This window comes from Physeter macrocephalus, chromosome 1, assembly GCF_002837175.3.
Source record: "Physeter macrocephalus isolate SW-GA chromosome 1, ASM283717v5, whole genome shotgun sequence".
Classification (NCBI taxonomy): Eukaryota; Metazoa; Chordata; class Mammalia; order Artiodactyla; family Physeteridae; genus Physeter; species Physeter macrocephalus.
The window spans coordinates 138520119-138546406 of NC_041214.2; the positions used below are offsets into that span (position 1 = coordinate 138520119).

General features: G+C 33.6%; 1 protein-coding gene across 1 annotated transcript in view; it reads left to right on the forward strand.

Moving 5' to 3' along the window:
* The window catches only part of NCAM2 (neural cell adhesion molecule 2), a 230660-nt gene that overhangs the window by 24063 nt on the left and 180309 nt on the right, over nucleotides 1-26288 (forward strand). Inside the window, 1 exon segment of the mRNA XM_024120057.1 lies at nucleotides 999-1136. Coding sequence (XP_023975825.1) covers nucleotides 999-1136 — 138 coding nt within the window.

Consider the following 26288-nt stretch of genomic DNA (forward strand, 5'->3'; position numbering starts at 1 on the left):
AGGTGGGTAGCTTAAATTAATGACATTTCTACCTTACCAAAAGTCCCAAAGGGGTCAAGGATGTTTTCTCTTATTCATCAATGTATCCAAACACAGTACCTAGCAAACAGATGATGTTCGATGATATCTATGGATGAATTGATTAATGAAATTTAGGATATTACATTTATAACATGTTTCAAAACAAAACTGGATATGAGAACATTCTTTCCTTGATAGGAAGGGGAAAGGTGTTAAGACTGCAATGAAATTGTGATGATTAAAAACTAAGCCAGGCATTATGGAAAATACTGTCAGGCTGAGATGCTACTTAGTCTAGCTAGGTTATTTTCAGCAATCAGCTAATGCATGCCCTATAACAGCTTATTTTTGTATTTATGCATGTGCATATACTCACACGTAAAATGGAATCGAGGTAAAATTAATGAAGTCTAATCTGTTCCTTCCTAAAATGGATTATCTTGCATTTAGAAAAAAAAATCTTTCAAATAAATCTGAGATATGACCATTTTATATGCCCTCTACATGACTTGAATATTATTATATACTTTAGCTGCCTCCTCAGGGTATGTGCAATTATTAGTTTAATTACTGTGTGAGGAAGGATATTCAATCAATTTTCTAACCCTTTTCCTTACCCAAGTTGCTACATATTTGCAGTCAAAACGTCTTTGTGTCTGCTATATCTGATCTCTCGGCTTTGTTCTTTTGTGTATCATTTCTGCGTTCAAAGTATCAAGGGCAAAATAATAGCCTAACCGTTTTATGTGGAAATAAAGTCTTGAATGTATTTTTGAAAAAAATGTGTAACCAGGCAGTGTAGTGTGGAAAAATTGAAGTCATGAAATTATATTTTACTTTCAAATTTGAATTTGTTTGTTGATGAAAAGTTTGATAGTGTCAGACAAGTGCCATATTTTAACGCTTAGCAATTTAAAGCATGCTGGACTCTGCCTTCAATTACTGATATCATTTCCTCCCCTTTGCTTACCTTACAGATCGGTTTGCTATCTTAGCCAACAATAATCTGCAGATTCTCAACATCAATAAAAGTGATGAAGGTATATACAGGTGTGAAGGAAGAGTGGAGGCTAGGGGAGAAATTGACTTCCGTGATATCATCGTTATTGTTAATGGTAAGCAGATAATCATGAGTATGTATCTTTTTGTTGCATTTAGCAATATGTTTATTAAAAGGGCAACCATGTAAACTCAGCACTCAAGACTTCCCTAATAAACCTCTTCTATACCTAGAGGAAATCTCCTCAGCTCTAGAGTAGCATCTGGTACATTGTATTACAGCCTCAAGGGCAGGATCTGTGACTTATTTAACATTGTCATCCTCTTTTACAAAGAGTCTATAAGGGAGTAGTTGCCTTTTTCTGGCTTTGTAGTTGTTGAAAGAATGTCAAAGGAAATACAGTAAAGTATGATACTAGATTTTACTTTTAAATTACACTAATTACTTGCTTCAACTACTCTAATTAACAGTATTTGCAGGTTTTACCAAATTAAATAATTGAATGCATAGTTACCCTTTGAAATATTAATGGACGTTAATAACTAAGTTTATGACATCAAGATGACATCTCTTCCTCCAAATTTGGCTTCTTTACTCTATTGCATGCCTGGGTTAACATGACATTCTGTGAGGCAGAAGATAGATTAATGTTATCCTAGTTATCGCCACTTTGGTAATCTAATGTGTCACCAGGATGCACACTGTATTTCTTTAACATCTATCAAGTATACTCTATTTTCCCTACCATGCTTTCCATGAGTGCTGCCGTTTCCAGTTCTTTTTTGTATTTTTCTTGTGTGGCTGTAAGTTGTTTGTTTTCTCTGCTCTCAATTTCACAATTCCAACTTTCTGTCCTATCAACCTTTCAGCACTTAAAATTGTCAGTGTTTCCCATTACCTTCAAGATAAAATAAAAACCACTCTTCATGGTATAGTAAGTCTTTTATGATCATCAGCTACCTTCTCTAACCATCCGCTCATAGGTAGCCCATGCTTCAGCCATATGGAAGTACTAGTAGTAACACTACACAAATGAACTTTGACTTTTTTCTTCTGTTTTAAAATAAATTAGAAACAACCATAATCACAGGATTCTAGAAGCAGAATGTAATTTTTTCTTTCTGGAATAGACAAAATATGAATTTAAAGAGTTAGCCATGAGTTTTCTATCAGTTAGGGCTGAGAAGGGGAAACATAAATCAGTGTCTTCTTCCATATCCTATGCACCTCCCACCATGAGCTATCTCTCCAGTTTCTTGAAGAGACTGGAGAACAACACCAGGAATAGCATGTAGATCTAAAAGAGTTATTTGGTTTTTCCTTTCCTGGAGTGAAGGTATTTTCACCACAAAATTCATGCTGAAAGGTAAAGAGAATATTAAATCACTGAGAATTTTTTCTCTCCTTCTCTAAGTCTATAATTAATTGAGATTTATGGATAACATAATGGAATAGACCAGATGGTTATTAGGCAGGTGGGTAGAAACTGCACATGCTCATGGGTGAGTCCAAAGTGCCAGGCCTTCTGAGAGAAGCCTTTCAGAGCCCTTTTTTGGTGTACAGAATCTGTTATTTATCGAGTGCTATCGGCGATGGAAGTTTTGACCTTTAGCCCAAGAGGAAGATTTCAGTGCATGAAGAATAGGTTTAAATACGGAGATGCGTACTATGTTTGTAACTGTATCTATATATCTATATCTATTTTTATATCTATAAGTATTTCTAATATCTTTCCCTCTTTATTATGTACAATAAACAAAGGTAACTTACAGTGGCTATTTAGTTTCTTAAGTATTGACTTAACCATCTACTGTCCTTTGTTTCCGAAAGAATTTAAGGTAGGAAATATATGTGTATTTTGTCACGGGCAAGACCTTGTGCTCATATGCTCTTATGAAAATGTGGGTTATAATATTAGTTAATAATATAAAGTTTTTTTGAAAAGGACTAAGTTGATAGGAAGCAGTATATAAATATGTACTATGCTGTATGTTACATATGTATGTATATGTAAAATTATGCATATATTTTTACACTAAAACATTAATTTGAGTCTGATGTGAAAAAGGAAACATCTGGCAGATGTAGCATATTAAGCCTTTATTATCCATTCTGCTATTGTAATTTCTACTTTAATATAGTTATAACATGTTCTAATCTATCTCCACACTAGATTATCTGTGAGTGTTTAAATGTGATCACATTTTTCTTAAAGGAAGGATTATTTGGGTATGAGTGGGTTCAATTAACAAAGTTTGAATCTTCAAATCTATCATGATCTGCATTCAATCTGGAATATTTATTTCTATGTCTATACTTATTATTTGGGGGTTCATAAGGAGATAAACACTGGAATGTGTTCTTTTGTGCAACTCCCATCAATCATGTATGTAATATCCTGTTGTGACTGCATCACATTGACCTCCAAAGCAAATCATCCTCCTTCCACTCCCACTTTTCCTCTAACAGAATCAATTATATGTCCTAATCTGACCTTCTTTACTAGAACACTGCTTTACCTCCACTTCTTCTTATTAGTCACATTTCCCTGTTAGGGTCACAAACTCCCATATCTTAGAATTCCTGGAACCAATTTCTTCAAAATAACAGTGTTCACAAAATCAACCATTGATTTATTCCCCTTTCTGGATGATTCAGTTGGACCCTGTCAAGGGAATGCATTGACTAATGCCACCAGCCAGCTGTGCTTTTCTCTCACATTTTGCCTTGAGTTCAGTCAGAAAAATCATTCTCGTCAGTCTTATTGACTCTTGCCCTGCTTACCTACTCCTTTTAAATCTTGAGCCCTCTCTAAAAGTATCCTTTATTATTTACCTCCTACAAAACCTCTTGCAGACGTTCAATGAAAACTTTGAGGTTGCAACAATTAATAATAAAATAAAAGCACCAACTTTATCCACATTATCTTATTTTTCTTCAGTTATAATATTTGACTTATTACATGCTTTTCTCCCCAATTTATGATGCATACCTCTCTCTTATTTGCTACTAATTTTTATTCTTGCTAATTTGGACTTCATCATGGACCTTTTTCAACTCCTTTCATCTCTAAGTATATTGAGGTCCCAACCAAATACTCCAGTCAAATGTTTCTTCACATTCTCTGCTTTCTTGCCAAGTCCTGGCTCTGGAAGAAGCTCTTCTTTTTTCCATTGTTTGCTCTTTGCAACTTTTCCCTCACATTTCCTTTCTTCCAATGCATAGTCTATTTTTCCAACAATTAGTTAAAAGGTATCCTTGCTATTTTATAGTACCAGCCATACCAAATGTTAAGGATCTTTTTTTTTCCCTTAACTCCCTCTATGAATTTCTTACGATATTTCTCAATGCCTGTGTTAGTTTTTCACAAATATTTATCTCCTCTCCCTTTAAGAGGTTATATACATCACTGCTCATTGCCATGTGAAGTGTGGTGCTTCCAGTGGAAGGATTATGCGTCTCCACCCAATTGATGATATGACTTGCTCTGGCCATTGGCATATAAGCAAGCATGATATACACTATGGCTGAAATTAAGCTTCAAGAAGAATCACATATTACTTCTCTTGCACTTTCCTCCTGCCATGAAACTAGCATGACCCTAACAGAGACTTCTCCTTTACCTTGGGCATCATGGAGAGACACATGGAGCAGAGTCACAGCTGATCTGCAGGTGCAAACACATAACATAAATAAACATTTTTAGCCCTGAGATTTTAGAGTTATTTGTTATCACAGAAAAGCAGACAAATTCAATGCCAGTGGCTTCTTCTTACTTAAGGAATTTAAATGCTGTCTGACCTAGGAATACGTCTGAAATTACTTCCCTGAGTGTCTCAGACATCTTATAATCCCACTTTCCCCTGATGGTGATCATTTCTTATGATTTTTTTAACTACCTTATCAATATATTGGGAATTCAACTGAATATTTTTGACTATAGTTTTGATGTTATTTTGTATTGCACTTATATATTTATTCAGCAGGTAAATGAGAAGTGCTGGCTATATTTTCATACTTTGTTAGGCTCAGAATACTAACAGATCTAATAGAGCATTATATCCCTCAAGGCAGTTACAGTTTTATCTCAAAAACTTAAAATAATCAACTTGCCTAAAGTCCCTGATTGTTTATGGAGCTGCTGAATACAAAAACATATAGTAAGTGCATTTTTTATGGATATTTACAGCCTCTTTTATAATAAGAAGGGGAACCTAATGTAGCACAAGAAGAGACTTGGTATTTGGGATAAATCTATTGATGAAAAAGGATTATTTTGTAGAACAACGAGGGGAAATGTACTGTAGACAGATAAAATAGCATCTGCAAAAGCAAAAAGAGTGTAGGATGTGAAAAAAGATCTAATACCTTAACTGTTACTGGAATATGAAAGTTTTAGGGAGGGAGTGATGGTGATGTTAGTCAGTTGGCTTGGGGATTAGGTGGAGATGTAGCTGCAAAGCAGGAGGGGCCAGATCATGGGGGACTATGGATTTTCTCCTAAGAGACAAAGATGAGCTGCCATTTAGGAGCAGGGTACCTGAGAGAGAGAAGGATGGAGGCAGGGAGAAGAAATGAGTTCAAGTCAGAGATAAGTAGGGTCTGTGCTAAAAGACAAAGAAATGAAGAGGAAGGTATATAATCAGATAGTGTTTGAAACAAAGCCGCTGTGTTTACAAGTGTGTCACAGAGGCAAGAGCAATAAAGGCTTAATTTCAAGACTTCTAATGTGGGTTCTAGGCTTCCAAAGTAGTAAATGCAAGCAGAAGTGATCAATAAGTAGTGAACTGAAATGTATCTGGTGAATTTGGCAATTATGAGTTTACAAGAGACATTATGGTGAACAATATCATTTGCATGGCCTGGGTAACATTCAGACTGCAATGACTTAAAGAATAAATGTACATGCACATTCACTGAATAAGAAAAGTACTGAAGGTACAGCACCTATTACCTCAGCTTGTTGGAACCAGCTATTGAATGGGAAACATTAAAAAGTTGAATGAGGGGCTTCCCTGGTGGCGCAGTGGTTGGGGGTCCGCCTGCCGATGCGGGGGGCGCGGGTTCGTGCCCCGGTGTGGGAAGATCCCACGTGCCGCGGAGCGGCTGGGCCCGTGAGCCGTGGCCGCTGAGCCTGTGCGTCCGGAGCCTGTGCTCCGCAGCGGAGAGGCCGCAGCGGCGAGAGGCCCGCGTACCGCAAAAAAAAAAAAAAAAAAAAAAAAAAACCCCACAAAAAAACCCCACAAAAAGTTGAATGAGGACCAGAGGAAGTGACTGGAGTGTTAGGACGTTTGTAAGGAAGATTTACCTTGAACATAAAGAGGATATATTTTATGCTGAGCCTGAGGAAATGAATCAAAAATGGGTGAGAATGTGGGTTAATTTACAGGTAGGTCTGGTTGATAACTTGAGAGAAACCTTGCCCCATGACTTCAATATTCTATTTGTAATCACTGACTTCACTCATCTACCAAACATTGATGTACTACTGGTATTTTTCCACTATTTTTCAACATATTTATATGTGTTCATACCTGCTCTTTACTGGATCTTAGGTAAGTTTTCCAAATGCCTAAAACCTTTCTTTTCATTAACTTCCCAGTGGCTACCTTGATTTTATTATTATACCTTATTACATTTATTATTAACTTGCTGAATTTGCTGGCCATCTTTTCTATACATTTCTGAACTCTTTTTACTAGATAATTATACTACACACACACACACACGCACACACACACACTTATACACAAATCATGGGTAAATTTTTAAAAAGAGGATCAAAATTACTTCTCTTGCTTTAACCCATACCCATCCTCCGTCAGATTCCTAGCCCTTAGTTAAATAAAATGCTCTCCCAAACTACTCAAAAAATGATGAAAAGACCTGGAAATAACTTTGAAATTTAAAAATACAGCCAATAGAGTGTTATTTTTGTAAAATGTTCTTTTAAAGTATAATGATTCATTATTTTCTGAATCTTTTGTAAATTTGTGAAGAAGGATCCACTAACTGCTGGTTCAGACTTGGGATAATGGAAGCAGGGACAATTGAGAATAGATGAGAAACACCTAGTAGTATAATTTTAAAGCAATGGTGTCTTTAGTTTTTCTTCGAACATTAAAATCAGCAGCTGATGATAATGGCCAGAGATATTTGTGCAAGTAGGTATCTGAATGTATACCTCTATTCCTGCAGTGACCCTCAGGCAGTGTATTTTATATTCCTACCTATTTCTAGCCAGTTCTTAAAGTTAAGAAAATTAGGAGAAAATACTTTTCTTTTTATTAAAAATGAAAAGCCAGAATTTTTCTCTTTAACTGTTATGCAATGTTATATAATGTAAAACATATATACAAACATAAAAGACAGTTGTTTTACTGTCAGTTGAGTCAATATAATTGACTCAAACATGCAGAGAGATAGTTTAAGTCAGTTTAATGACTGCAGGTTATGAGAGGATTGGTAATTTATAACAATATTATATAATATATAATTCACCGAAAGGTCAAAAAGTAAGCATTTATCAAAACCAGAATATTTTCTAATTTGATAAAACATTTTTCTTCCTAATGATCCCACTTAATTTCAAAGAATACAAGGAAAGAAAAATATACATTTTTTTCTCCTTAATACTTATCCAACCATTATTTTAGAATTTTCAGATAATAGAAAATTAGGTAGATCGATAGATAACCTACAAAGATCTAGGCACGTCTTTGTCTTCTCCTCAGCACCAATAATTAATTGGTGTGAATAGTTAATATAGCTTCTTACCTTTCCTTCTATCTTTATTTCTCTTCTGCCCAGAATTTCCTGAGTACACTTAAAGTGGAACAATGTCATATTTGAAAGCCTATAGAGAAGTATGTATTTATTTTACAACATATTACTTTTAATCCCCAATTAAAAGAGAAGGCAGAATTTTCTCATTGCTTGAATCAGAACCCTACTCTGAACTCACCTTTCTTCTGAATGGCACCTCTTGGTCATGTAAGAATTGTTCCTTTTTATTTTTTCTCTAACATTTGGTCAATAAATACAAAAGTGAATCCTATCATTTGTAAAATAATAACAACACTGTCTGAACAACAATAACAACAACAACAACAAAACTTCAAGAAATCTGTAGAGGACCAGGAGATACTGCAATAATGAAAATTTTTAAAATTCCATGGAATCAAACAGTAACTAAAAGTTACTACCAACCTACCACCTGACATTGTGGAAATGATTGACATTCAGTACAATTAATGTCTAAATTACTTTGGAGAGACATGCTGTGGATACTTATACTTTTACAAAAGTCATAGGATATGATGCAAATAAATAATAAAGGCAAGAGATACGGGTCATAAGTAACTTGCGGTGTGAATAAAATACTGATATTGCTTCCTAAGTTACCCTTTAGTGCATCCCATTTTGAAAAACAAAAGTCATGAATGGTTCTCTTACTCTTTTGGTCGGCCACACTCTCACTGTCCTTTATTCCCTATTTTCTGATCAGTGTGGCCAGAGTTTTATCAGTTATATTGGTCTCTCAAAGAAACAGATTTAGTTTCATTGATTTTTTTTTTATTTTACTTGTTTATATTTTATCAATTTCCAGTCAGATCTTTATGTTTTATCTTATCTGTGGTTTAACTTGATCTTCTTTTTATGTTTTTTTAAATTTAAACCTCAAGGCACTGATTTGAATCCTTTCTTCTCTTCTAATGAATACATTTGATGCTCAAGAATCCGCAGTATGTACTGCTTTAATTTCCTTCCACAACTTTCAACATGTTGTGTACACTTTGCCATGCAGTTCAAAACATTTGTAATTTCCCTTTTATTATTTGTCCTATAGGTTATTTAGAATTGTGTTATTTAGTTTCCAAATATTATACATGGGGATTTTTCAAATACTATTCTGTCATAATTTCTAATTTGGTTCTAATGTTATCGAAAAGACACTTTTTTGATTTAGATCTTTTCAAATGTATTTCCTGTACAGTAGAACAGAAAGTGTAATCTGCTGGTTTGGTTGGAGTTTTGGTAGCCATCAGTTATGGTTATGATAATGTTGATCTAGTCTTTTCTACCCTTTTTTAACTTCTTGTCTGCTTGCTCAATAAGTTATTAAGAGGTGGCTGTTTACTCTCTAATTGAAAGTATATAGATTTGTCTATTTTTCCTTGTAATTACAGCAGTTTCTGCTTCATGAGTTTGGAAGCTCTGTTATTATATGCATACAAGTTTAGAATTATATCCTCTTGATGAATTGACTTCTTTTCTAATAAGAAGTGATCCTGTTTATCCTTGGTAATATTCTTTGCTCTGAAACCTACTTTGATATCAGTAAAACTAACCACCTTTCTTTTAATTAGCATTTCCATGGCATATATTTTTCCTTCCTTTTAATCTTAACCTTAACCTAATTGTTTCTCAAGGACAGTATATAGTTGGGTCTATTTCTTTTTTTGTATTAATTCTAACAGTCCCTGCCTTTGTATTGGAATGTTTACACAATTTATATTAAATATCTTTTGATTTAGTTGGATTTAAGTCTTGCTATTTTTCTTATCTGTTTTTTGTTCCCTTTTTCTTCTATTTCTGCCTATTTAGATTTCAGAGTATTTTTAATCCATCATTAATTTTCTATTTTGGCTCATTAATTATAGTTTATTGTTCTGTTATTTTAGCAATTGATTTTCACAGTTATTTTTCAAGTGATATGATACTATTTCACATATTGAATAATAATACCCTCTTCTAGCCCTTGTGCTGTTGTCATCAGATTTTTTTATATCAAATCATGTATTAGTTTTATATTTCTGTGGTAACAAATTACTACAAATTCAGTTGCTTGAAGCAATGCAACTTTATTATTTTCCAGTTTCTGTACGTCAGAAATCCAAGTAGGCTCAGCTGGGATCTGCTCAGGGTGTTAAAAAATATAATAATACTATAATTAGTTTTACAATTTTTATAAAATCAAGGTGGTGGAAGGATTGTGTTCCTTGCTGCAGGCTCTGGGGATGAAGCTCTTCTAAATATAATTTAGGTTGTTGGCAAAATTCACCCTCTTTCCACTGTGGGATGGAGGTTCTCTTTTCTTGCTGTCTGTCACCTGGAGGGGCTGTGCTTAGCTTTCAGAGACCTCCCCCTGGGTTCTTCCTCCAGTGCCAGAAACAGTGCCTTAAATCCTTCTCAGACCTGGAATATTTCTGACTTCCCTTCTGCTGCATCTCCTGACTTCTTCCAGCTGGAGTTCTCTTTTTTTTAGGGCTCATTGATTGAATAATACAGGATACTCTTCCGTTTCAACGTCTAGGATCTTAATTATATCTGCAAAGTCCCTTGCCCTGTAACTTAATGTATTCATATATGGCTAAGCTTAGGGCACTGACATCTTTGCAGAGGAGGGGGCATTATTCTGCCTACCATATCTTCATACTGTATGTTTCTTCTTGTTGTTGTTGTTTTCTGCTTTAAATCGTCAATTAGCTTTTAACATGGCTTAATTAATAAATAAAACACGGCTTTTACATCTATCTACATAGCTACCATTTCCACAGCGCTTTATTTCTTTATGTGTACCAAGATTTCCAACTGGTGTCTGTTCCCAAATGCCTGAATGACTTCCTTTAGCATTTCTTACAGTGAAGGTCTGCTGCGGATGATAAACTTCACCTACTGAATGTCTAAGAAAATGTTTTTTTCACCTTCATATTTAAAATGAATGTTTGCTGGCTATAGAATTCTAAATTAACAATATTTTAAATTTCAGTAAATTAAAAATTCTGAGCCATTATTTTTGACCTGAGTGATTTCAGATGAAAAGTTTGTTCTCATTCTTATTTTGTTCTCTGTACATAAAGTGTACCACCCACTTGGTCCTTGAATATTCTTGAATGTTCTTTATAACTTGTTTTAAGCAATTTGGATACAACATACCTTGGTGTAATTTTCTTCATTCTTGTACTTGGGTTTTCTTGACAAACTTGAGTTGTACTTTTTACCAAATTTGGAAATGTTTTGGTCATTAGTTCTTCATATATTGTTTTTTGTCCCACACTGCTGTGAGACTCCGATTTCACATATTTGAGGCCACTTGAACTTATTCCACAGTTCCCAGATGTTCTGTTTTTTGTTTTTAGTTTCTTGGGTTTATTTTTAGTTCTTTTTTTTTTTCTTTCTGTATTACTTTTGGGATAGTTTCTGTTGCTATATGTTCAAGTTCATTAATCTTTTCTTCTGCAATGTTTAATCTACTGTTAGTCCTAGCTCATGTACGTTTGATTTCAGACACTAGTTTTAATATGTACAAATTTACTTTTTAATTATCTTCTAAGTCTCTGACATGATCAATTTTTCTGCAAATTCTTGAACATATGGAATGCAGTTATAATAATTTGATGTTTTTGTCTAATTCTATCATCTATGTCATTTCTGGTTGACTATTTTTTCCTCCCTCATCATGTCTCATGTTTCCTGCTTCTTTGCATGTTTCCTGCGTCTTTTCATGTGCTTATTTCTCATTTGTATATCCTCTTGGGTGAAACGTCTCTTCATATCCTTCCCATGTTCTAATTGGATATTTTCACTATTGTAGTTCAAGAGTCCTTTATAAATTCTCTAAATGCATTTTTTGCCTTCCAAACAGCCTCTTTGGTGATGTTTCTGTTCGTCTTTTGCACATTTTCTTACTGTTGAATTTAGATTATTTTATATATTTGAATACAATTCCTTGCTCAGATTTGTGATTTGTAGTTTCTTTTTCCCTACACTGTGGCTTATCTTTTCATTCTCTTAGTGTCATTCAGAAAGCAAGAAAAAAATTAATTTTGAAGTCCAATTATTAATCTTCTTCTTTTATGGACCATTCTTTTGGTATCATGTCTAAGATGTCTGCACCTAACCCCAAGTTACAAAGACTTTTTTCTCAAGTTTCTTCTAAACATTTTATACTTTTATGTTTTAAATTTAGGTCTTTGATCCATTTGGGGTCCATTTTTTTTTATGTCAAACTCTTCCTGGTGTATTCTGGGTGGATGAGGTTCATTTTTTTATGCTTCAATGATTTTAATAAAGCACAGTCAGCCAGTGAGACTGAGAATCCCCCCAAATGTTGCCTCCACGATCCACTCTAAAAAAACTTCAGACCAATACGGGGCAGTTCAATAATTAAGATTAGCCTTTTGGCTTTTTTTGTCTTCCAGAGTGGTAGTTTCTTATCTTCCTCACATGCATATAATGGGCCACTTTGTAGAAAACTTAGCAGGACTCTTGTCTCACACATTATTATTAATTTTTTAATTGGGGTATAGTTGCTTTACAATGTTGTGTTAGTTTCTGCTGTACAACGAACTGAATCAGCTATATGTATACATATATCCCCTCCCTCTGGCACCTCTCTCCCCCCAGCCCCATCCCACCCATCTAGGTCACCACAGAGCACTGAACTGAGCTCTCTGTGCTATGTAGCAGGTTCCCACTGGCTATCTTTTGTACACATGGCAGTGTATATATGTTAATCCCAATCTCCCACTCCGTCCCCCCGTTCCCCCCTTCCTGTGTCCACATGTCCATTCTCTGTGTCTGTATCTCTATTCCTGCCCTGCAAATTGGTTCATCTGTACTATTTTTCTAGATTCCACATATATGTGTTAATATATAATTGGGGCTCATTTTTATATAAGAAGTGAGTTCTGTGCTTCAATTCACCTATTTGCATATGGATATCCAATTGTTTAAAAGCCATTGTTAGAAGACTATTCTTTCTCCATTGAATTGCCTTTGCGGTTTGTAAAATAAAACTTTTAAAACATAGTTGGATTATAGGCATCTATTTCTGGACACTTCCATTCCACTAATCTATGTGTCTATCCCTGTACCATTATCATACTGCCCTAATTACCATAAGTTTACATATACCTTAAAATCTGCCACAACAGTGAGAGGCCCGCGTACCGCAAAAAAAAAAAAACAAACAAAAACAAAACAAAACAAAAAAAAGGTTTTGCAAAATCTAGTTTCTTTGCCTTCCATTTAAACTTTAGAACATGTCTGTCTACGAAACAATATACTGCTGAGATTTTAATTAGAATTCTATACAGTCGATATCAGTTTTGGAAAATTTTATACTTTTTTTGTTGATTCTACAATTGCATGAACAAGGTATGTCTCTCCATTTATTAATGTATTTTGTTCTTTTGCTTCTTCATTTGACTTTTTGTAGTTTTCAGCATTCAGATCCCATACATGAGTTTTGTTTGATTAGTATCTAAACATTATATTTTTGGAACTATTGATATGTTTTTTTAAAAAAGGATTGGTTTCAGTTGTTTCTTGCAAGTATGTATATTGAAATTTGATTTTTTTGTGTATTTTTCTTATATTCTGTGACTGTACTGCATACTTTTTTTTTTTTTTTATGGTACGCGGATGGCTCATGGGCCCAGCTGCTCCGCGGCATGTGGGATCCTCCCAGACCGGGGCACGAACCCATGTCCCCTGCATCGGCAGGCAGACTCTCAACCACTGCGCCACCAGGGAAGCCCTGTACTGCATACATTTTTTAGTTCTAGGAATATTTTTGTAGATTCTTGGATTTTCAATGAAAACAATAGTGCATCTGCAAATTGTATTATTTATTCTTCAATTGTATGCTTTTTATTTTTATTTCTTACTTAGGGCTGCATTTTCCTTCCAGTATGATGTTAAATAGGAGAGTTGAGTGAGGACTTCCTTACTTGTTCCCAATTTTAGAAAAAAAAGTACTCATTCTTTTACCTGAATGTTGCCTGTTAGCTGGAAATTTTTGGCAAGATATCTTTTATCAGGATAAAGAAGTCTTTTCCATTCATGGCTTGTGAAGGGTTTTTATCTTGAATGGATGTTGAATTTTGTCAAATGCTTTTTCAGCATCAATTCACATTATTGAATAATTTTTCTTCTTTAAACTGTTAATAAGTTGAATTATATTAATTGATTTTTCAGCATCATGCCAGTTTTACAATTCACAGAATAAACCCCACTTGATGGTGATGTATATTTTTGTATGTGTATTGCAGAATTTTGTTTTCTAAAATTTCATTGAATACATTTGTGCTTACCTAAATGAGTGATATTGGTTTGTGTAGTTTTCTTTTCCTATACTATCTTTGGTTAAGTTATCCTTATAATGCTGGCCTCATAAAATGAGTCAAGAAATATTCCCTCCTCATGTTTTTTTAAAGAGATTGTTTAGAAATTGTATTATTTCTTTAACTTTTTGATAAAGTTCAGAGGATAAAAAATCTTCTATAGATTTTTTTTTTTTCGGAAGGATTTTAACCACATATTACATTCTTTCAGTAGTTAAAGAACTATTTGAGTTACCTATTTCATCTTGAGTTAGTTTCACTAGTTTGTGATTTTCAAGGAAACGTTCCATTTCTTCAGCATTGTTGAGTTTGTGTACATAGGCTTGTCTATATTATTCCTTTTTAAAAATTATTTTACTGTATGTTGCATCTGTAGTGAAATACCTTCAATTCCTGATATTAGCAATCTGCGTTATCTCTCCATTTATCCTGGTGAGTCTTGCTAGATGTTTATTAAATGTATTGATCTTTGAAAGAATCTTCATTGGTTTCTTTGAATTCTCCCTTGTTTTCTGTTTTTTATTTTACTGATATCTGTTCTTATTCGTAGTAGTCTTTTTCCTTCTGTTTGATACGGATTTATTGTGCTCTTCTTTTTCTAGTTTCTTAGATTGAAAGTCACAAAGAGTGATTGTGAATTCATCTAATTCTTGTTTCCATTCTGTCAGTTTTTGCTTCATATACTTTGCAGCTTTTTTGTGAGATGAATGCACATGTAAAGATTGTTATTTTTCTTTGGAAAATTGGCTCTTTTATCATTATGAAGTCTTCCCCTTTGTATCATGTAATTTTATTTGCTCTGAAATCTACTTTGTTTGATATTAACATAGCTACTCCATCTTTCTTTGGATTGGTGTTTGAACAATATATATTTGTCCATTCTTTTACTTTTAATCTACCTATATTATTATATTTTAAGTAGCTTCCTTATAGAGAACATACAGTTGAGTTAATTACTTTATTCATTCTGATAGTATATATTTTTTAATTCATGAGATTAGACCATTTACATTTATCTTAGATCTGCAATTTTTGTTTTGATTTGTTTTCAGTTTATTCTTTCTGTTTTATATCCTTCTATTTCCCCTTCTCTGCCTTCTCCTGGATTTTGTGAATATTTTTAGTGTTCTATTTTATTTTATCTATTATGTTTCTGTCTATACATTTTTCTGTTTTTTTGTGATTGTGCCTGCTATTGTGAATATGATGTGCTTCTTTAAGTTAGAGCCAATGTTTTACCACTATAATTGGATTGTAAAAATTGTAGCACCATATAGATCCTTATACTCCTCTCTTCTTTATGTCTTAGTAGTCTTCTATATTACATCCGAATTTAGTGAAAACCTTGTAGGCAATGTTAAGTGTTTTTATTTCAATCATTAACTGTATTTTAAAGAACTCAAGGGGAGAATAGTCTATTATATTTACCTAGATATTTAACATTTCTCCTGCTCTTTCTTCATCCCTGAAGTCTGATGTTTCCTCTGATAGAATTTCTCTTTGTATGAATTTCTCTTTTGTCTGAAGAGGTCCCTTTAGCAATTGTTTCAGATCAGGTTTACTGGCAGACATTGTATTACTCATCCTTTATCTGAGAACTATAATGTCTTTACCTTTATTTGTGAAAGATATCTTTGCTGAACACAGAACTTTATTTTGACAGATCTGTCTTTTTTGACACTTTAAAAATATCGTTTCACCTTCTTTTGGCCTCCATTTGTTTCTGATAAGAAATCCACAGTTATTTGAATTATTGTTATACTATAAATAACACACTTTTGTGTTTGTATCTTTAGTTTTTAGCAGTTTGATTATGACATGCCTGCAGCATGAATGTCTTTGGACTTATCTGTTTGGGTTTCAAAGCTACAGCTGGTTTTGAATCCGTGTTTTCAAAATCTTTTGCCAATTTGGGAAGTTTTCAGACATTAGTTCTATAGATACATATACATAGGTATACATATACAAATGTAGATGCATAAATTTTCTATGATGTTTATTTCTCCTTTCCTTCTTAGATTTGATGACATTTTGGTGTTGTCTCACAGGTGCCTGAAGCTCTGTTTTGTTTTGTTTTTCTTTCTTTAATATTTTCTCCTGTTTTGAAGATTGGATCATTTTTATTGGTAATTTGTCAAGTTCAGAAACTCTGTCATACCCATTTAGCACACCCATGAATATCTTTGTTACTATATATTTGGTTCTAATATTTATTCATTTGTTTTTAATATACTGTGTGTCTTTATGGGAACTGTCTTTCCATTTATTCTGAGGTGGTTCACCCTTACCCTTTGGAAAATGTTTAAAATAGTTACTTTAAAGTAGTTTTTAGATAATAAAGCATGTTTCAGTATTTCACTGGCATTTAACACTAACATGAGATTTTCCTAGTTCTTCATAGGCCAACATTTTTTAGATTATATCCTGGATTTTGAATATTATGAGATTCTGGGTTTTATTTCAGTTCTTTGGAGAATGTTGATATTTTTATTTTCGCAGGCAATCAATTGATTTAAATTCAGACCACTTACTGTGACCAGCCTTCTGTGGTTTGTGGATTCAAAATCAGTTTCATTTTCAAAACTTTTGCACTAATTTTCAGATCTGTCTCACATATGAACCAATGGCCATTCCAGGACCTGTGGGGTAGGATGTCTCTTAGTTCAGTTCTCAACGTCTTTGTGCTATTTAAGATTACACCCACACGTTCATAGCTCAGGGCTGAGCTCAAGATTTCATAAATAACTTGATGTGGTTCCTTTTCCAAGCTCTTCCTACTCTTTTATCTCTCACCTACTTAACCTATTTTTGAGTCTTCATTTTTCAGTGCTATAATCAGAAAACTGGGGTTTATTTATCCCCTCTCTACCACCAATGTGCCCTCATTCAGGGTCAGTTAGCCAGAGGAAGGAGAAAGATAAAAGCAGTAGATATATTTGCTTTGCAATCTTGGGATCATAACTCTTCTGATTAAAGAGGCAGGTGGCCCTGTCTCAGACAGACACTTACAAGCTCCCTCCCTACTGCCATTGTCACTACCAGGAGACCTCTTTCCTGCTTGTTAAACCTGAACTAGAAGGCTTCTCTTGGACCTCTCTCAGGCCATGCTGATTCCCACTTCTGAGTTTTGGACTGCCTTCAGTTCAGTCCAGGGATTCTGAAGAAAAAAAAAAATGGTTCTCTGATAGATTGTCTCCTAGTATTTCAAATTCTGATATTTTTCTATTAGCAATATGCCTGCTACCATTTATATTTCAGAATCCTCAAACCGATTATCCATGCATTTTGTCTAAGTGTTACAGACAAATTGAGTGATAGAGACAAATGTAGAGGAGTTTCTCCAATTTACCCAGAACTGGAACTCTGTAATATTATTTTTAATCTTATTGACATGTATGAGATCGGGGTTTTTTCCTCATTTCTTAACTCTAAAGAATTATTAAAGACATTAACTGGAATGGTGTACGGCAGCTCATTTTTGATTGCTACTCTATCACTCCAGTGTTACTCAGAATATCTAGCTCACATTTTAGGAGTAAGCTCAGGCTACTTATTGACTTTTGACAGTAGTATATTTAAGATCAAATATTTCTGACTTAGTTGAGGCAAAATTAAAAGACTTATAGGGGAAAAAATAAAAGAGGCTTCAACTCTTCTTCCTTTCTGCTATCACAGATGAAAATTATGTTGAGCTTATAAAACATAATTATGTAGGTCTTTTAAAAAATGTAACAGTAACTTCCCAAAATTATGAGCTATATAATCATTTGATGATTTCTTCTGGTATCTGCTCAGATATTATAGTAAACTGACAAGTTTTCAATAGAAAGATAACCCTTTCTCTCCAACATCTCCACCCTCATTCAACATTACTTTCATTTCTGTTACATAAATGAGCCAAAGAAGGGTCCTTTATATTGGTGCTAATGTTGTTTTCTTCTTTAGAGCAGGCTGGGGCCATTAGCTCAAAGACCTCACTAGCACCAAATTCAAAATTTTGTATATTTTATATTTAAAATCCAATGGTTTTAAATATAGCCCCAAATAAGCATATTTTAACCATTTAGAATCAGCTTGCTTTGCACACCTTTCAAAACTGCACCCACCTTCTGCTAGCCATAGATAAGACTAACTCTGGACCTATGCAGGATCCCAAGTTACTGCTGCCCTCTGGAGCTCTCCAACTGAAAGACACCATGCTATGCTGATGAGTGACATCACGTAGACACATAAGCTTAGCACTCAAGTTCCACTTTCTCTGAGGAATTTCCTTGCTCTCCTCCCCTTATGGGTGGTGTCCCTAAATACACACACACACACACACACACACACACACACACACACACACACACAAAGTCTCTGGAAGGTCTCCTGCTGTGAATAACTTATCCTCTCATGCAACCTGTCCAAGTGCCACCCAAATAAAGCCCATTGTGTACTGTTGCCACCTTGTTGTGTCTTTTTTCTTGATCAGTCCTGAAACCCTTGAACTCACACTTCCCAACAGATACTTTTCTCCAGAATTTCTCAAACGTGATCATTATTAATTCTCTAGGAATATGTTCTGAAACTTTATCCATTTAGATTAATCTTAAACATATAGTATGGCTTTTATTTTTAATTTATTTTTTCTTGCCAGTTTTATATGACTTCTGTTTAAATGCTAATTTAAATTACTAAATTGTGTTCCACCTCATTTTGTTCCCCAATTGATCACAAAAATTTTTGTCTTAAGAACTCTTTTACACTTGTAAAATTATTGACAATCCCCAAAAGTTTTGTTTATGTGGATCATTTCTATTTATCTATGTATATATATCATATTATATTGTACATGGAAACTGAGACTTTTTAAAATATTTAATTCATTTAAATTTTTAAAAGTTAATTTATTATTTGTCAAAATAACAATCATGCTAATCTAAATAATGTAGTTATGAAAAATAACTACATCTTGAAAAGTAGTGAAAGAGTGGCTTCTTGTTTTTTTACATTTTTGTAAAAAATGTTTTATTGTTTTATTTTCTTATTTTATTTTCTTATTTCCTCATTTATATTTTTTGGTTATAAAAATAATCCATTGTTGAAATATAATATTGCATAATTACCACCAAGGGTAATTTGGAGCATCTAATTTAGTCTTTAGTCAAAATTATATATTCATTTACCTTTTGACAAATCAATTTTACTTTGGGATAATTCGCTGCAGCATTGATTGCAGAAGATAAAGATTGTAATAGGTAGCTCTTTGGTCATACATACAGGTGACCAATAGTTCATCCACAGGGTAGAAGACTGTGCAATTTGAACAAGTGTGAAGAAATTCGTTATGTAGTGACATGAATATATCCCTTACATGTATCATTAACTTGAGAATAAAAACATGGTACAGAAAAGGGTATAGTTTGTAAAAGGAAAAAGGAAACAAATATGTGTGTTAGTATTTGCGTAAAGAAATATAAGTAATTAATGAAGTGGTTAATGAGGAAAGGGTTTAGGTCAAGAATTCTGTGTGTATCTTTTTATTTTATTGTATTTTGAACCATGAATGAATATGATCTATTTTAAAAGTCAAATTAAAAGAACATAAAAATTAGATTTATTTGGCAAAAGCTTGAAAAATAGAGAAAAGCATAATGATAATGTACCAAATCTTCAGTTAACATTTTCTCAGTCTGTTGTACTTGTCCACTGAAGGTAATATTTATTTGCCACCGTTTCTTAGGCTTTCATATTACGGTTCACTAAGAATGGAATTTAAGATGGCAATGGAAACTTTTCCCTTGAAATTTTTTTAAAGCAACATAATAGGCCAATTTGATCCTCACTATCTTTTAATATGATGGATCAAACAGAACTCTTACTGCTTTCCTCAGTTAGGTTTGATTTTAAAACTCAGTGCTCATCAGATAATTTTAATTGTTACTGATTTACTGTATTCATAAATTAGGAACAAATATGTGGAAAACACCTGCCAATTAGTTATTAATTCTAAATCAAGCACATTAAAAATATTGCTTGATTCTGTAGCAAGGCAGTAATACTGAGTCTGCTGACACTCAAGATTGGAAACCACTGACTACATTTATATGAAAAGAACTAACTATATGCATTTGATTAATGAGCTAGATTTTCTTTCAAAATGAAATTTTATAATTCGTTAGCTTTTTTATGTTAATCACTTGATATTTTGTATGTGTTCTGAGTTCCAAAAAAAACTTAGTTCTATTAAATAGTACTTTAAATTGACCAACTTCATAAATATGAAGTGGAAGGTTAATGCAAGTAACCAGAACCAATGTTAAGGAAAATTAAGAAAGGATAGGTGATATAATAGTCTATGAGGCAGTAGTGAAGAGCAAAACAAACAAACAAAAATAAAACAAATAAAGTTAAAAAACATGAATATTTGACATCATTGATGCCTGATATGACCATTGGAAAGTAACAACATCAAAATCATGATGGAAATGCATTTTACATAATTTAAATCTTATTGCATAAGGAGTGTCTGTCATATTAAAACACCATTCTTTTCTACTACATGATATTATAAGCAATTGGTGTATGAAAAATTGCTGAAGAGGTAAGTTGCAAAATGAAAATACTTGCTTTCTTATCAAAGGAGGAGTCTTAGAATTAAACTGAAAAAATTGTAATTTTCTAGCATCCTTGAGTAATATGAATCAGCTTTGCAAACGTGATTTCCTAGTTGTTTCACTTTTACCTCTCTTCAGTGTTTAAATGCAATGGAAAGAACCATGTGCTGATTAAGGCATGGAAAGACCTGAGGAAAGAAACTAAATTATTTTCCATATACACTGAGAATAACACTATAGAATGTTAAAGCTACGAGGTACTTTGGTGTTAACCTGGTCCATGTAGTCTCTTGGCCAGGGCCTGAGATATCTATGTTACTTTCCTTTTACATTGCTTCAATTTTGTGGTAAAATACACATAACATGAAATCAACCAGTTTAACCATTTTTAAATGTACAGTTAGGTGGTATTATATACACTCGTAAGGTTGTGCACCAGTCACTACCATCCATCCTCATAACTCTTTTCATCTTGCAAAACTGAAACTGTATACTCATTTAACAGTAACTCCCATTCACCTCTCCCTCCAGCCTCTAGCAACCACCATTCCACTTCCTGTATCTGTGTTTTTGACTACTCTAAGTGCACAATAAGTGGAATCATAGAGTATTTGTCTTTATGTGACCGATTTATTTCACTTAGCATAATGCCCTTAAGGTTCATTCATGTTGTAGATATACTACAACAAGTAGTTAGAATTTTTTTCTTTTTCGAGGCTGGATAGTATTCCATTTTATGCATATACAAGATTTTGCTTATCCATTTATTAATCTATGGACATTTGTATTGCTTCCACTTTTTAAATATTATGAATAATGCTGCCATGAGCATGAATGAGCAAATATCTCTTTGAGGCCTTGCTCAAAATCCTTTTGAGTATATACCCATAAGTGAAATGGCTGGATCACATGGCAATTGTATTTTTAATTTTTTGAGGAACCACCATACTGTTTTCCATTTTACATTTTACCAATAATACAAAAAGTTCCAATTTCTCCATGTCCTCACTAACGCTTGCTATTGTATATTATTTTTTTAATAGTAGCCTTCCTATTAGATATGAGGTGTTATTTCACTGTAGCTTTGACTTGCAGTTCCCTAAGGGTGCTGTTGAGGATCTTTTCATGTGCTTATCTGCCATTTGTGCATCTGCTTTGGATAAATGTCTATTTAAGTCCTCTTGTTCATTTTTGAATTGGGTTATGTATTTTTTTTGTTGCTGAGTTTTGAGTTCATTATCTATTCTGGATGTTAATCCCTTATCAGATATACAGTTTTTAAATATTTCCCCCATTTTGCATGTTGCCTTTTTACTCTCTTTTTTTTGTTGTTGCCTACACCTTTGGTATCATATTGAAGAAAACACTGCCAAATCCAGTGTCATGAAGGTCTTGCCTTATATTTTTTCCTAAGAGTTTTATAGTTTGTAGGTCTGATTCTTTCTGAGTTAATTTTTGTATAGTGTCCTCTTATAATCCTTTTTTATTCCTTTGGAACTGTTAATGTTGTTTCATTTCTGATTTTAATAATTTGAGTTTTATCTTTTTAAATCTTAGTCCATCTAGCTAAAGTTTTGTCAATTTTGTTGATCTTTTTAATAAACCAACTTACGGTTTCATTAATTTTGTCTATTATTTTCTATTCTCAATTAAAAAATTTTTTGTTCTAATATTTATTATTAATTTTCTTCTGCTAGCTTGGGTTGTGTTTATTCTGTTATTCTAGTTCTTTACGTTAAGATTAATTTTTGACATAACATTTGGGCTCTCCTGGGGAATGTCCTACATGCTCTTGAGAAAATGTGTTTACTGTCTTTTTTTTGGATAGAGTATGCTGTATATACGTGAGAACTAGTTGGTGTATTGTGTTGTATAAGTCCTCTATTGTCTTACTTATCTTCTGTCTGGTCATTCAATGCATTATCGAGACTGTATTGTTGAAGTCTCCAACTATTACTGTAGGACTATTTCTTCCTTCAATTATGTCAGTTTTTGCTTCATGTATTTTGACGGTCTAATATTAGGAGCATAAATATTTACAATTGTTATATTTTCTTGCTATATTGAAACATTTGTTAATATACAGTGATTTTTTCCTCTTGTAAACTTTTTGGTTTAAAGTCTATTTTGTCTATTCGTATAGTCACCCCTTCTCTTTTTTGGTTATTATATCTTTATCTTTTCACTTTCAATCTATTTGTGTTTTCGTTATTGGCAGTGAATCTCTTATAGATAGGACATAATTTTATCATGTGTTTTTAGCCATTGTGCCAATCTCTGTTTGTTTATTGAAAAGTTCAATCTATTTCCATTTAAAGTAATTATTGATAAGGAAGGACTTACTTCTGTCATTTTGCTGTTTGTTTTCTAAAGTCTTATAGATGTTTTTGTCTCTCATTTGCTATATTACTATCTTCTTTTTTTTTTAACATCTTTATTGGACTATCTTCTTTTTGTTTAGACAATTTTTTGTAGTGAAACTTTAAAATTCTTTTCTCATTTCTTTTTGTGTATATTCTATACTTATTTTCTTTGTGGTTATTGATGGTATTGCATTTAATGTCCTAAAGTTATAATACTCTAATTTAAATTTATACTAACTTAACTTCAATAAATATAAAAAACTCTGCTCCTTTAAAGCTTAACTCCATTCCTTTTGGTTGTTGACATCACAAAATTACATCTTTATGTATTTTGTGTCTCAAAACATGAACTGACAATTCTTTAAATTGCATTAGTCTCTTAAATTATGTAGAAATCAAAATCTGGAATTATAAGACATAGTTAAAATTATACTAATATTTTTTAAAATATATATTAGTCTCAAATCATGTAGAAAAAAAGTGCAGTTACAAACTGTTGTTACAGTAGTACTAGCTTTTTTATTGCCCATTATTTACCTTTATTGAGCTCTTTATTTCTTTATATGGCTTTGAATTACTCTCTAGTATCCTTTTATTTCATCTTGTAGGACTCCCTTGAGCATTTCTTGCAGGGCAGGTCTAGTGGTAACAAACTCCTCCAGCTTTTACTTATCTGAAATGTCTTAATTTCTCCCTCACTGTTGAAAGACAGTTTTCCAGGATATAGGTTTATTGGTTGACAGTTGTGTTTTTTTTTCCTTTTAGCACTTTGAATATATCCACCCACTGCCATCTGTCCTCCAAAGTTTTTGATGCAAAATCTACCGATATATACTGAGGATCCCTTGTATGTGATGAGTCACTCTTCTCTTTCTGCTTTCCAAGATTTTCTCTTTGCCTTTGCCTTTTGAAAATTTCATTATAATGTGTCTTGGCCTGGTCCTCATTGAATTCATCTTAGTTGTAGTTTGTTGAGCTTCTTGGATGTTTATATTCATAGCTAAACTTCAGCCATTATTTCTTCAAATATTCACTCTGTCCCTTTCTCTCTCACTTCCCTTCTGGGACTCCCACTGTGTGATTGTTGGTCTACTTGATTATGTCCCACTGGTCTTTTAGGCTGTATTCACTTTTCTTCAATCTTTTGTTTTTCTGTTTCTCAGATTCAAGGATTTTCATTGCCTTATTTCATATTCACTGATTCTTTCTTCTGCTTACTCAGATTTGCTTGTGAATCCCTCTAATGAATTTTTCATTTCAGTGATTGTAATTTTAAGATTCAGAATTTCTTTTTGGTTTTTTTTTAGGTTTTCTATATCTTTATAGGTATTTCCATTTTCTTCATATATTGTTTCCTTGAGTTTTTCCACTTCTTTCTTGAGTTCTTTGAGCATCATTTAGACAGTTGTTTGAAAGTCTTTATCAAGCATATCTGCCCTCAGGTCTTTTTCAGGGACAGTTTCTATTGATTTAATTTTTCTTTTGAATGGGCCATACTTTCCTATTTCTTTGTATGCCTTGTGATTTTTTTTTCTGAAAACTGGATATTTGAACATAATAAGTGCTTCCTATGGAAATCAGATTCTTTCTCATTCCCAGGGTTTACTGTTACTGGTTATTATTATTATTATTATTATTGAAGTCTGTCTCTATGCCAAAGATCAGCCTGAGATGTAAATTTAAGGTATCCTCAGGTATTTTCTAAGCCTACACCTTTCCCTGGACATGCATGGTCACTTTCTAATATGTCCATTATATGCAGTTGTTTTTGAATGTCCTAGTCTTTAATATCTGGCTCCCAAAATGGTAAAAAGAGAAAAATGAAGCGGGGACTAAAAGAATGAGAGTTCATTAAATTCCCTGGATCTCACAGCAATTGTAGGAGGTATAACAACAATGGCCACTACCTCTTCATCTGCACCTCTGTGATCAAAAGCATCAGTCAGTGATCAGTGCACAGATCCTTGATATCTGAATGACAAAGTCCTTTTTGTCTATCCTGGCTTTCTTTGTGCAGCCTACTCTAGAAACATGTGCACAGCTTCCTGCCTCAGATGGGGAGGGGGATAGGTAGCTGCCAGTGTACTAACAGCTGAAACTGACCAGTATTAACAACAGTTTATCTTCCATGTCTTTGCCTGGAAGTTGCAAGCATTCAGTAGACTCCACAGTTTCAAGATAGTTACATTAGACAGATTCTGACAGTGCTGTTGTTGTGTAGGTGTGGAGACAGATGCCTGGTACTTCCTACTCTGCTATCTTCCCCAAGTCCTCTCTTATGTGAATGTCTAAGTGTCATGCAGCCTTAAAAGTAAAAACAAGAAAAGGTAATTATGAAAAGGCTGAGTCTTAAGATTAACAGTTCTCTGCCAGTTAAAGGATCTACACGTGAATATATTTGATGATATACATTTAGGACAGATCTGAATAATCAATAAATTAGAAAAGAGTTGCTTTCCTGACAATGGTAGAGTGGAGTTTGTTATCCTTATCCTGAATAAATTTGTAGAAATTACTAGTATTTGTTAATCAGAACCATACAAGTATTTCATGGTTAATACCGTATTCTTTTTTTTTTTTTTTTTTTTTTTTCGGTACGCGGGCCTCTCACTGCTGTGGCCTCTCCCGTTGCGGAGCACAGGCTCCGCGGCCATGGCTCACGGGCCCAGCTGCTCCGCGGCATGTGGGATCTTCCCGGACCGGGGCACGAACCCGTGTCCCCTGCATCGGCAGGCGGACTCTCAACCACTGCGCCACCAGGGAAGCCCCAATACCGTATTCTTTATCTTCCAAAAAACATTTGAAGGAAAGTGGGTGGAGAAAAAGACTGCAAGACACAGAAGACACATAGACTAGCTGGATTCCACTGTTGATGAAGGGGGATTAAGATGACAAGTTAGTGATGTCTTTGGTGCATAAGCAGCCAGTGAGGGGAATTATAACTTGAAGGTGAACCAAAGCTTCCATGTAAGTAAGTTATGGAGCTACTTCTCTACATATCCCCATGTTTCTTGAAGCTAAAATATAAAAACAGAAACTTACAAAGGATTTACTACTTAACGGGTACGGAACATAAATTTTGGTAAAGTTATTAAAACTGGACATTTCAGATATAGTCAAATGCCAAAAGTATTTTTAAAAAGTTAAAATAGAGTAGATGCTGGTCTTTTGAGAA